The 12,029-nt window shown below is 51.5% G+C and overlaps 4 protein-coding genes across 4 annotated transcripts; 2 read left to right on the forward strand and 2 right to left on the reverse strand.

The window, feature by feature from the left end:
• Positions 1-89: 89 nt before the first annotated feature.
• Positions 90-2,674, reverse strand: BDW74DRAFT_156267 (LCCL domain-containing protein). Its single transcript, XM_073724971.1, has 2 exons — positions 1,893-2,674; positions 90-1,846 (listed from the first exon to the last, which is right to left on the reverse strand). Exons 1-2 carry the CDS (start codon positions 2,357-2,359, stop codon positions 244-246), a joined length of 2,070 nt encoding a protein of 689 aa, XP_073582105.1. The 5' UTR covers positions 2,360-2,674; the 3' UTR covers positions 90-243.
• A 271-nt stretch (positions 2,675-2,945) lies between these two features.
• BDW74DRAFT_156269 (putative aromatic amino acid aminotransferase) lies at positions 2,946-5,245 on the forward strand. The gene is made up of 3 exons (XM_073724972.1): positions 2,946-3,355; positions 3,412-3,982; positions 4,032-5,245. Exons 1-3 carry the CDS (start codon positions 3,226-3,228, stop codon positions 5,104-5,106), a joined length of 1,776 nt encoding a protein of 591 aa, XP_073582106.1. The 5' UTR covers positions 2,946-3,225; the 3' UTR covers positions 5,107-5,245.
• A 292-nt stretch (positions 5,246-5,537) lies between these two features.
• On the forward strand, positions 5,538-6,548 carry BDW74DRAFT_179797 (IMPACT family protein; the record flags this gene model as incomplete). Its single annotated transcript, XM_073729551.1, has 1 exon — positions 5,538-6,548. The coding sequence occupies one exon, from the start codon at positions 5,538-5,540 to the stop codon at positions 6,546-6,548; it is 1,011 nt and encodes a 336-aa protein (XP_073582107.1).
• Positions 6,549-7,523: 975 nt separating this feature from the next.
• Positions 7,524-9,900, reverse strand: BDW74DRAFT_186059 (uncharacterized protein; the record flags this gene model as incomplete). Its single annotated transcript, XM_073731184.1, has 5 exons — positions 7,524-8,644; positions 8,780-9,320; positions 9,376-9,471; positions 9,533-9,615; positions 9,666-9,900. The coding sequence occupies 5 exons, from the start codon at positions 9,898-9,900 to the stop codon at positions 7,659-7,661; spliced, it is 1,941 nt and encodes a 646-aa protein (XP_073582108.1). The 3' UTR covers positions 7,524-7,658.
• Positions 9,901-12,029: the final 2,129 nt, after the last annotated feature.

Raw genomic sequence — 12,029 nt, forward strand, 5'->3', positions numbered from 1 at the left:
AGTGCGGCCATCCGCTATTTAGACCGATCTATACGCCCTCCGGAGCAATCACTTGGTTTGATGTCGATACGTTGATACTGATACTAGAATTTGGAACGCAAGAAAGGCTAATCTTATTCGTAACTCATAACATTCGAATCCAGCATGTCAATTGTATCCAACCCAATGACGCAGGGCCTAGGTATAAGATCTAACTAGTACACAGTAGTTCCAATAGAAGATGGCCGCAAAGGATAGATAATTCTATTTCTTCGGTGGCGGGGGAGAAATCCACTCTCCATCTTCGAGCCAAATTCCGGGGCCACCGTACGTCCCCGCCTCTGCGCCTTTCAAGAATGAGAACCGGAAAAAGAGGTCTTCAGGCTTGCCACTATCGCTAAGATCAATCTGTTGCGTCTCGAGTGCTGAAGATGCGTATGCGTCACCGTCAACGGTTGAAATATGCTTCAAATCAAGGCCGGAATGGCCACGGCGATGCCAGGTGAACTCCCCGTCTGGATCCTCGTCCACGTAACCACGCCAGCGTTCGACGTCGTTTACGAGGACCGAGACTCCATCCACGCCTAGCTTGTCCATGCGCTCCTTTTCCCAGAGCGAGAAAGTGATGTTTCCGTTACCGTGATAAAGCTCGCCTGAGCCCTTATCCGGGAGGGATATAGTAACGCTGCTGTTGTTGATATTGGGCCAGGTAGCACCCCACCAACCGTGTGATCCGCCAGCTCCTGGGGCTAGTTCGCCTAGCGCCGCTGGCGTTTCGATGATTGAAGCAAAGCCCCACCGAGCAATGCCATTGATAAAAAGCCCAAGCAACAATCCCTGATAAACCAATGATGGTCGAGTGGGGAAAGCGGTTCCATACATCAACAGGATCGCAAGGATATAGTGGTGAATGCGAAGACGGAGGCCAGGAAGTGGCAGCAGAATCAAAAGAATGAGTGCCATAGTTCCGTATACTTTGAGGTAATGTGGCATCAAACCGCCCATGCGGATGTGGTGGGCCTGTGTCACAATGATGACAATTATGGTCGGAATAACCAGAGCTAGCGCGAGCTTCGCGCCAGGTTGCTGCTGGATATCATGGGGAGTCAGACGCTCAAGAGGAATCAACCTCGCGAAGGTGTAGTTGTTGAGACCGCCAAAGAACGCGGGCGGCAAAAAGAGGAAGGTCTTGCTGAACTGGTAGATAGATGGCGACAATGGGGCCAGGAGTGGTCGTGCACAGTACCTGTACAGGACATAGGCCACGAAGGACGCGGGAAGGAGGCGAGCAACAAAGACGGACATTAGGGCAGCCAGCTGAGCCCTAGGTGGTGGATCGGATACTAAGCCAACCTGACTGAAAAGCATGAAGAACGTGCTGAAGAATAGTACTGCAGGAGACGAGCAGAAAAGCCACAAGAGAGCGAGCGCACCAATAGTGATGCCAAGCAGAGGCCATCGCGGGTCTTGCGGGCAAGTAGCATCCGATGACGGTTCGACAAAGCTGAAGGACTTCGGGAATGTCGATGGAAAGCCAATAGACTTAATGCCATTCTGCTTTGACGCGTGGAATAAATGCGCTACTCCTTCTAACCGGGCGACACCACAGCCTCCGTCATTATCGATTACTCCTGCATGAATAGCGGCTTGACAGATGAAGCTATCAGCTCTGTAGACGCCTGGCTCGTCGGACCCTGGTTGAGGCCCTCCAATGACGAGACCCCTGTAGCTGATTGTCTCATTGCCGATGGTATAGGGCTCAATCATCTTCGCGTCTCGGCAGTTGGCGGGGCATCGAAAGGGGGTCGCTTCACCCGTAAATGGGCGACAGTCGTTTCCGTTGAGTCCGCATCCATTTCCAGATGACCTGGATTATGTTAGCATCTTCGAGATTTAGTTTAAGATAGACATACCAGAACGTAGTCGAGCATGACAGGGTCAAGGGCCGCCCATAACCTTCAATGTAACCCGCAGAACGAGAGTGTAGGAAAAGAATGGTCCACGGCAGGAGCCATGCAAGGTATAGCAGCAAAAGGAGGGATATCTTATGCTTGCGCTTCGGAAAGAGCTTGTCCAGATAGCGGACTGGCAGTTCTTGAACATGCGGGAATAGCGGCGCCAACAAAAGCGGGTATGGCGGGTCTGGACCCTTGACGAAATCGGCTGTCGCGCGAGCAGCTTTTCGAATCGGTAAAGGAACCCATCCCCAGCGGAACGACTTGGAGGACTCCCGTAGCCAGACGGGAAGGACGGTCGGGCCGGTGTCTACATCGCGGGGTTGGAGCAGATCGGTTGCGTCGGGATCGTCGGATTGGTCTTCAACCTCGACCGCAGGAGGTATATATACCCGGGAACTATCACTAGGACCTTCCCCTAGCATTCTGAGATGTAAACAGGGACAGCCGACGAAGGAGCGTAGGAGAGCGATGATATAGATCCGATAGCGCGGGCGGCGGGCTTGTCGGCTGGTCTAGAACAGACCCTTTCAACCAGCGGAAAGGCCTATTCTAGCGTCGGAAAGAACGTAGTCAATACGAACTCGCGGCAACGGGATAGCGATAACGGATTGGATAAAGATAGTGAGACAAAAGGAATGAGCGATGGATGAAGAAGGGAAGAGAGACGACTCAGATGATGAGCAGAGATCAGCTGCGGAGGGTGGCGCCTGGCACAGAGCTTGATTATGTCATTCGGCCAATTCATCCCGAGCCAGTCCGTCCGGAGGTCCAAACATGATTTGGTGGTTTGGTGGTAAGAAAAGCAAATCTAAAATGTCTATAAAACTTATAGATAGCTGGAGATATAACCTTTGATCTGCAAAAACGTGGGCAGGAAATCGTTCAGGTCCAGCATGAGTGGGGAGATCTTCCCACACGTTCTTTGGTTCGCAGCTGGCTGTCATATTAAAAGCTCTCCAACGGCTATCCGACCTTCGAGTCCACAATCACATCTTCTGCTCTAGCCTTCAGGCATTATGCTCCATAGTTCTTATCCGGCTTTCTTCGATATCATGATGAGGGCCACAATTAGCCCCGCATCTTCTTTGTCCCTGTTAGTCGGCCCTGATAAGCTTAATGGGTCTGGACGGCCTGGCTAGCGAGATGGTACCATTGGCTGTGGGAATGAGCCGTCGACCTTGGTTCCAGTCGCTTATCAAGCAAGTTGGAGATAACAATCCTGTTAGCCGTTATATCTCGAAGCCAGAGAAGCCGGGTGGTAATAACAGCTATCCAAGCATCACTCACAATGGCTTCTTTGTCGCCCCCGTCGGACTTGTCCCATCATTTCAGCGTCACAACCAAGCGGCGCGCTCCGAGTGCCGTTAAAGACTTTTACAAGTATTTTGTGATTCCCGGAATAGCCAATTTGACGGGTGGTATGTCGTAATCTCACGTTATTTGGTTTGGCTTCTCACCTTTGGTGTCGTTGTAGGAATGCCACATGCTTCTTATTTTCCATATGATACTCTAGAAGCGTCTGTCGCCCATCCCCAGCGATTCCCAACTGTTCCGGGTGGAAAGAAGGCCAAAGGGGCCGAGTCGAGCGAAAGAATAGTGGTGCCCAAGGAATCGCAGAGCGCGGCTCCGAAGAAGATCGATATCACAACAGCCTTGCAATATGGCACCGCTGAGGGTCTTCCCCCTTTGGCAGCTTTCGTCAACCAATTTGCTCGCGAGCATCTTCACCCGAACGTTCCGTACGCTGGCGGTCCCGGCACCCTCCTGACCACGGGCGCTACGGACGGCTTCTCCAAGGCGATTGAAGCTTTTACTGAAGTATGGAATCCCGATCGTGATGGGGTAGATTCGCGCCAGGGCCTTCTCTGCGAGGAATTTGTGTATATGAATGCTATCCAAACCGTCACGCCAAGAGGATTGAACATTGTCACGGTAGCTATTGACGCGGAGGGTATGCTGCCGCATGGTCCGGGAGGATTGAACGAAGTCTTGGAGACATGGGACTACCGGCGAGGTCGTCGTCCACATCTATTGTATACCATCACGTAAGTCATCCACTAGGGATAGTTGTTCGTCGACTGACTTCCGATCAAGCATCGGACAAAACCCGACCGGAGGCACATTGTCCGTCGAACGCCGCAAGCAGTTATACGCAATTTGCCACAAGTACGACGTGATAATTGTCGAAGATGACCCGTATTGGAACCTGCAATATCCGTCAGCCCAGGAACTACAAGCACAATACCGCAAGACACCAGTCAAACCAGCTCTGTCCGAGCGGAATTACAACGCGGGGAAAAAGTCTTCTGGGTTCAAGTTTCTTGACTCCCTAGTACCGTCTTATCTGTCCGTTGACACCGACGGCCGAGTGGTTCGCTTGGACACCTTCTCCAAGATGATTGCTCCGGGATGCCGTCTCGGCTGGATGACGGCACAGCCGGCTGTTATCGAACGGCTATCGCGGATCGCAGAGTCATCGACTCAAGCACCATCCGGCTTCGTTCAGGCCATGGTCGCTGAATTGATTCTGGGCCAACAACTGGACGACAAATCCATTGTTTCCCAGAAACGCCGCGGCACCGAAAAAGCCTGGCAAATGGACGGCTGGGTTCGCTGGCTCGAAGGTCTGCGAGCAGGGTATGAATACCGTATGCAGCAGATGTGCAGTGGCTTGGAAGAGGGTAAATATATCGCCCTCGACACTCAGCAAAGGGACGAGGTCGTATCGAGCGAAAACGACAAAGATGCGTGGGAGGTCTTGGATAAAGTCCAGATGTACGATTTCGCATGGCCCACTGGCGGTATGTTCGTCTGGGTCAAGATGAATTACGAGAGCCACCCCTTGTTTGCCAAGTATGGATCTGCGAAGCTGGCCAAAGCGCTATGGGTACACTTCACGCAGAAGCCGCATCTCTGTCTTCTTGGACCGGGCACAATGTTCTCGCCGACACCAGAGGTGTTAGCCCGCGGACACCAATATTTCCGCCTGTGCTTCGCCGCAATGCCTGCAGAGGATGTCGCCCCCATCACCCGACGATTGGTAGATGGTTTCAGTGCTTTCTGGCAAAGGAAGAATCTCGATGGCCTTGAAGACCCTGAGAGTGAGGCGCAAGCCATGGAACGGCTGCAATTGGAACCGTCTGTTAACTTTTTGGGGATGGGCTGTTGAGTTGATTGGATGTTTAGCGTTGGATTATTCTGCGTAAGGTCATATGGACCGCAATCATGAGGAAACGACGAACATATTTTGAACTAGATACTTTTGGACATAATTCTGATTAAAATATTTTGATTTCAATTTGAAGAAGAGCGCATTTCTCACCGCATATCGTGCTGTACAGATTTTATGCCAGATTTATACATTAATAAGCACAAGCGTACAATGCGCTCTCTCCAAATTATGCACTGCGGGGGAATAAATCTCCAACTCCTCCAACTTCTCAGATCACCAGCAACTCACCACCATAATTAGATACCTTCAGGAGAATTCTGCTGATATAGCTTAGCTCTTGCTTACCGAATACTCTAGCAGGGATTTAGCTGCGCAAATCAGTCCCATCAAAGTGCTACTGAAGGTGTCTAAGCCGGTCGCCCACCAAAATGTTCGACCTCCAGATTTCAAACACGGACCTCGCCGAAGAAATCGAAGCCATTAACGCCATCTACGACCCGGACACAATCACAGTCTCAAGCACATCCACGCCCTCCGCCACCTCAACACTAGACCTCGGAGCCTCGAGCTCGAACACCACCACGACAGGCGCGACAACAATCAAACTCCAAATACCGAACCACGCGCACTTATCCTTCCTCCTTGCCTTCGAAACAAACTACCCAGATACACCGCCGAAAATTCTTGGAACCGCATCGACGGCCGCGCGCGGGGAGGGAAAAATCGCTGTCGATGTGTTGGAGGATATACTAGGGCGGACATACCAACCCGGCGCGGTATGTCTATTCGATCTTATAAACGAGGTGACGGAGGTATTTGAGGAGTTACGCATTGGAGGGGCAGCCGATGACACGAATGGCGCAAATACGAGTACGAACGCGAATACAGAGGACTTGTCCGATAGCGTGGACGATCTCACCGCGAACACCGCCTCCCTTACATTACACGAGAGCCTCGGCCTCTCTGAGCCCCCGCCCTGGGTTATATCGGACGTGATCACCGAGAAGAAATCCGTGTTCGTGGGACGCGCGGCGCACGTTACGAGTCTGGATCAGGCGAAGGCATACTTGGACTATCTACTTGCGAGCGACAAGAAGGTTGCGTCTGCGACGCATAATATCAGTGCGTGGCGGATCAAGCAGCAGAAAAAAGCGCCTAAGGAAGGAGGGAAGGGGGCATGTACCGAGATGATCATCCAAGACTGCGATGACGACGGCGAGACAGCGGCAGGTGGACGATTGCTCCATCTCATGCAGCTGATGGACGTGTGGGATGTCGTGGTCGTCGTGACGAGATGGTATGGTGGTGTCTTGCTGGGCCCGGACCGCTTTAGGATCATCAATGCTGCTGGGAGAGATGCGTTGGTTAAAGGTGGATTTGGAAAAGAGAAGGAGAATCAGGCTAGTGGTGAGAAGGGAAAGAAGAAGGGCAAGAAGTGAGCCGATGGTCAAATTGGCCTTGGTCCAGAGTGCAGCAAGACTGCTACTCTTCTCTCTGACCGATGGGCAAGTCAGGGTTCGGCCTCGCCGTGCAATGTGACCTAGAAACGGGGACTTCGAGCACAGCGCCTACGAGGCTTTGGCAGCCGAGCATGTGCGACTGGTATGGAGTAGCGAACGGCAGATGAAGTTGACACTCGCTTGACGCAGCGGCTCGGTTCGAGGGGGCTGAAAATGAGACTTCTTTCGCCTACCCATTTGTTGCCACACTGCACTCTCCAATTAGCGAGATACATCAATGGTGCGGACGAATCGCGAGCTCAGAATCAAGGTATCACGAACCTGCGACACCGACATCGTCAGAATGACCCATGTCTCTCGTCCTGATATAGATAAGCAGGAAGTTGGTCAAACCTGGAAGAGACGATTCGATACAGACCCCGTCTCGCCATCCATGTCTGGATGCCTACTCCTATAAGGGCCCGAGCTCGAGACAGTCCGACCAGTCTCAAAATCATAACGAAATATAGCTCTCTAGACAACGATAAAATAAAGTAGAGTTCGCCCGATGAGTTTCACCATATCTGTGCTCGGCATCGCCGCGCCACACAGACCAGTTCGCAGAGGACAACCCGAAACACACTATCTACTTCTACGACTCGAGTACGGTGACTTACTTTGGACATCTAGTCTACACATAAGCATGGAGAAAGCCATTAACGTCAGATCCCGCGAAAGTTATAGCGAATGGTACGCTATGCTACGTGATTGTCATGGACTAGTAGCGCGCGATGCCTATTGTCCTCTGCTACGTCTGGAGTTACGTAGCGTTGTACAGTAACCCGGCGGACGGTCTGATTAGGCGCACTGTGCACTCTTAAATAAGCTTGTGAGAGTAAGATATCCAATAGACCGTGTTTCGCTTGCAGCTTGCTGAGCCATCGGCCCCTGTCAGCATTTCGGAACAGGTTGCTGCCTGTAACCCTATGTTCCACAGGCGCTTATTCGTATATAGGTTGAAGTTGTATATGTACATAAACTCGCCAATAAAGTTCCAGAAAAGGGAATATACACCGACGCATATACTAGTCGACAGTGTTTCGTCTAAAGTCAGTGATACGGAATCCCCAACCGCAAAGGCGTAACGTAGCCCGCTTCACCAAACACAGCCTTAACCCCCTTGTAGTCATTAACCTCGCCCAACTGAACCGTCTTATCACGAAGGATATTGGCTCGCTCATCTGCATCAAGGGGGTTCTCATTCTTCCCAGTAGCGGCGATATAGGGATTGCCATACGTCAACCCAATGACAGGGTCAAACATGTTGGGCGCTAGCGTCTTCGTCCTGACGCAGATACCGGCGAGTCCCACCGCGAAGAGCAGGACTGATGATAGGATGAGGATGACTGCCCAGACGTACTCGGGGCGATAGACCTCTGTGTACCGGGCTAGGGTAGCATTGGTCGAGGCGCCCACGAAAGGAGCCAGCTCCCAGACCATTCTGCTCAGGTTTGCAGGCGGGTACCAGGCAGTATAGTTGCGAAGTTGCCACGATGATTCGTTGGCGACGGTTAGCAGACCGTCTGCGGGTATATGGGGTTTGCCGTATAAGCTGAAGTTTGTTGGCAGGTTACCAGCGAATCCAGTTGGTGCCATGAAGGCCTGAAGACCCGTGTTGAGGAGGATGGATGCTCTAGTAGAGAATGTATCCGGGTCTATTGCGGAGATATTCACGTCTGCGGAGCTGCCGCTAAGACCCGACTGCATGGGAAAAGCACTTGAGTCGTTTAGAAACAAACCCGACGGAGCTGTGCCCCAAATGACCTCGCGGGCTGGCGCCTGTGAGCTGGCCTTGGTTAACATGGCCAGTACAACCCATGCCCAGTGGTCGAAGCTTGTGTAGTCCTTGGGGCGATGATCTGTGGTTGATGGGCGGACTTTGGTGGCGGCGCAATCGCCGTCTACACACTGAATAAAAGCTTCCACCATTCGCTGGATTACTTGCGTCGTCGTTACAGTGGTATAGATGTCGACTGTATTATTGAAGCGTATGGTCCGAGGCAAGGTGTAGTTTGGCGTGTTCGGGTTCACCCCATCTAATTCAGGGTCAGGCAGGCCCAGAAATCTCTGTGTCCGTATCAGAAACCCGGTGTCGCCTGCGTAATCATAGCAATCAACGCATTCTACTGTCATTCCCTGGTCCTGACCGGAAAATGTTCTTCGAATTGAACTTGACGGCGTCGAGAGCTCAACATAAGTCATTTCAACAGTAAAATTGACGTCTCCTTGTTGGATTGTCTCCGCCAGACCCACTATCGGCACTCCGAAAAGGGCAGTGAACGACTCAATCTTCTCGGCGCCCTGAACAGGCATCCAACCATCCGCAGTAGCTTGCGAAGAGTTTCCAGCCTCGATGCGGGGAACCTTCACATTTCCCCATTGGTCAACCGGCCCGGCTTTCGTATCGATACTCTGCATCAGGCTGGCAGAGTAGATATCTCGCATCGAGAGAGGCCAACTACCATCATTTCCGACCATAATCCCATCGTAGAAAAACAGGTTTCCAAGAGGCCCGCTGTCCCAATACCGAAGTTCTGTGCGCGACACTTCGGTTACATTGGTCTTATACATCAACCGAATGGTACTTTGACCTCCAAGTGGCGACATGACCCATAGAATCAATAGTCCCCATACAAGGGTTGAAGCAGGCATGCTGACGAGGTGGAGGATAGGATCCGCCGTGGCATTGGTATTCATGAGGGCCCATAATGTCTAGAGAATACATCAATACGTTGGAGTTTCCTAGCCTCAGCCAAAGAAAACTCACCGACATGCGAACAGATCTCTGCGCACAATATCGACCAATGCTCTTCAGAGAACGTGAAAGCAAGGCGGCGAAGAGTATAGGGTATATTGTAGGCCCCTTCATAACGCCGAGGTCAGATGCTATTCAGCAAAGTAAGATCAGTTCATGTCGCACATACCAGTCTCATAGCCTGCTCCATAGTTGACCCCAAGTCATCACCGGTTGGTCTGTTTTTAATACTTAAGGCCACAATTGCAAGAGCTGCTAGGTGATTAGTAACTCGAAACATCGTGTATTGGTGAGCAAAATACCTATAAAACACAAGGTAATGAGACAGAGAAATCCTTCAAATATGAGCGCGACGATAGAGCCTGCCGGCTTTCTCAATGTCCTACCAGGGCCATTATTTGCCTCAACTGGGATTTGGTGGGAGAAACATATTCTCGACGGTACTTCTGACCGTAGAGTCGTTGACGAGAGGCTTCGGCCATCGCGCAAGTTTGGAGATACGGCGAAAGATGGTCTTCCTTCTGTGTGCTGGGCCATCGTACTGAGAGCACTTGTGATGAGCGCGGCTACGGCGTCCACGGCATTGGGGGCTGCTACCAGTTCTTAAACTCAAAGGTAGCACGATCGCCTTGATGGAAAGACCCTAAGTCCAACAGAGAGACTTACAAATTTAGTACAGTTTACGAGATGGCAAGGCTGGGCGGCGGCTAGAGACAGGAAGAAGCTCTCAACGCCCAATCGCATCCGAGAAGGCTTGGGATAATAGCCGCCGACGATTCTGCAGCAGGATTGTGACAGCTGAAGAATAACGGCAAATGTATAGCTTTGGCGAAAAAGCAAACATATTGAGGGCCGCGCATACGTATAGGGCGAAGCTCTTTTTGCTTCTGCTAGATGATGAGAGCGTGGTGTCGAAGTTCCGATGTTGATAGACAGGTAATGTGCCTGGCTGTAATCGCTGGATGCTCCTTCCGCTCTGTAGTGGAACTCACCTGCCACCTGGCAGGGGTTTGAGCCTATCGTAGCTTGCACGGTCCACAGACTGTCCTACCGTCCTTTGTTCGACAGCTGTGGTAGGCCGAACTCCAAGCCCGCCCAAATCCGATCGTCTCGCACTCAATGCATCCCAAAATATCCGCGTATGCGGGGGGTTTCTACCTGAAACGCGAAGTCAACGAAAACTTTTACTTCTTGGGCCACTTCTGAGTGACATCCCACTCCCTGCGAGTAATATGCTTCTAGAACCAAAACAAGCTCGTAATCCGGTCTGGCTCCCGCGAAGTTGAGATTACCCTGGGGTAATGCTTCGAACAATACGATGTGTCATTTCAGGCGCAACCGAACCAGTTCCCAGTCACTTCCTACTCCCAGAATCTTGGGAAATGAGGTATAGATGCGGAGAGGCCAAGTTAACCAAGGTTCATATGTTTTCGTCGCGGTCATCGGAGTCCTCCGCGGTATGGATTTAGGCACAAGCTCAAGATTTGGGACAATATTTGGTTTGCGCCCGTTAGTTCGATTTCAATCGATCATAGGTTGCTTGAGACTTTCACCTGACAGCAAGAACTCCAGTATGATGGATATGCTGGCGAGCCATCAATGATCATTATCAACGAAGTGTCATTGAGGCAATATGGTGGTAAAAAGCACATGTGGGCTGGCTGGCCTCGTTCGCCACATACCGAAGACCCGCAAAATCGCGAGTTTCATCTGCCGAGCCGAGGGATTAAGTCACCTTGTCAGCCACATTGGATCGGCGGAAATCGAGATTGACTCCTGATCCGGAGTATGGATTAGTCTACTACTTCGTATATCGCAGACAGAACTTGAGTAGGATGATACTGTTGTCTCGGCAGTCGGCACCAAGACCAACAACCCCTGGGATATATTGAGTTTGCAGATGCAAGGGACCTTCGCCTCTGTACGAAGTTCTCCGTTCACTGGTCTAAGGTGATTGACAGCGAGCCCACCAGCCTGAAACAAGAAGGGTTCCCCGTCTGAGAAATGTGATGCTCTGAGATGGCAAATGGCGATGTCAGTGGCTGCGACTTTGCGGGGATCGTCTCAACGTTCCCACGCCTACTAGTGCTCGGCACCAAAGCGAACTACCTGCCAGAGAGTTTGGGCCTCATAAAACCAATTATTGAAGCTGCCTGGAAATATGGCGAAAGCTCTGATCACGGAGGTACCGAGGTCGCTACCAAAGTTGTTGAAGCTCCTTCATGTCATTGCAGACCCGTCGTGATGGATACTATCGATGGACAATGAGCGAGCCCGGAGCAAGAAGACCTCTCGATCCATCAAGTAGTGGGCTTGACAATCTCGCTTCGCGAAAGTTTAGTTGAAGGAAATATAGCCAACCATGGATGCGAATGTGACGGCTGACCGGCGGTGCCTGGAGAAATGTAACACAGGAGCTGTTGTCTGAAATCCAGAGCAGGCCACGCAAAGTTTGTCGCCTCCTTCAGGAGAAATCAAGAGCTGGATGTGCAATTCGGACAGTTGATTGGAGACAGATCAGCCGTTGGATAAGCCAATCTGGTGTTGAAGGTGGCATGGCTGACCCAAGTTCTTGGAGCCCAAGGCCTGATGGTGCGGCAGCCCAGCCGGAGAATTACCACTCGTCATACGATCTGATACGCTGCATCTGCACTGCAGGATCCCTG

The sequence above is a fragment of the Aspergillus multicolor genome (assembly GCF_047715735.1).
Source record: "Aspergillus multicolor strain CBS 133.54 unplaced genomic scaffold BDW74scaffold_19, whole genome shotgun sequence".
Classification (NCBI taxonomy): Eukaryota; Fungi; Ascomycota; class Eurotiomycetes; order Eurotiales; family Aspergillaceae; genus Aspergillus; species Aspergillus multicolor.

Excerpts from the sequence above, each read along its gene's own strand:
- BDW74DRAFT_156267 (XM_073724971.1), bottom strand. The coding sequence starts at position 2,359 with ATGCTAGGGGAAGGTCCTAGTGATAGTTCCCGGGTATATATACCTCCT. Across the intron at positions 1,847-1,892 it reads TCATGCTCGACTACGTTCTG|GTCATCTGGAAATGGATGCG; the intron begins GTATGTCTATCT and ends AACATAATCCAG.
- BDW74DRAFT_156269 (XM_073724972.1), top strand. The coding sequence starts at position 3,226 with ATGGCTTCTTTGTCGCCCCCGTCGGACTTGTCCCATCATTTCAGCGTC. Across the intron at positions 3,356-3,411 it reads AATAGCCAATTTGACGGGTG|GAATGCCACATGCTTCTTAT; the intron begins GTATGTCGTAAT and ends GTGTCGTTGTAG. Across the intron at positions 3,983-4,031 it reads CATCTATTGTATACCATCAC|CATCGGACAAAACCCGACCG; the intron begins GTAAGTCATCCA and ends CTTCCGATCAAG.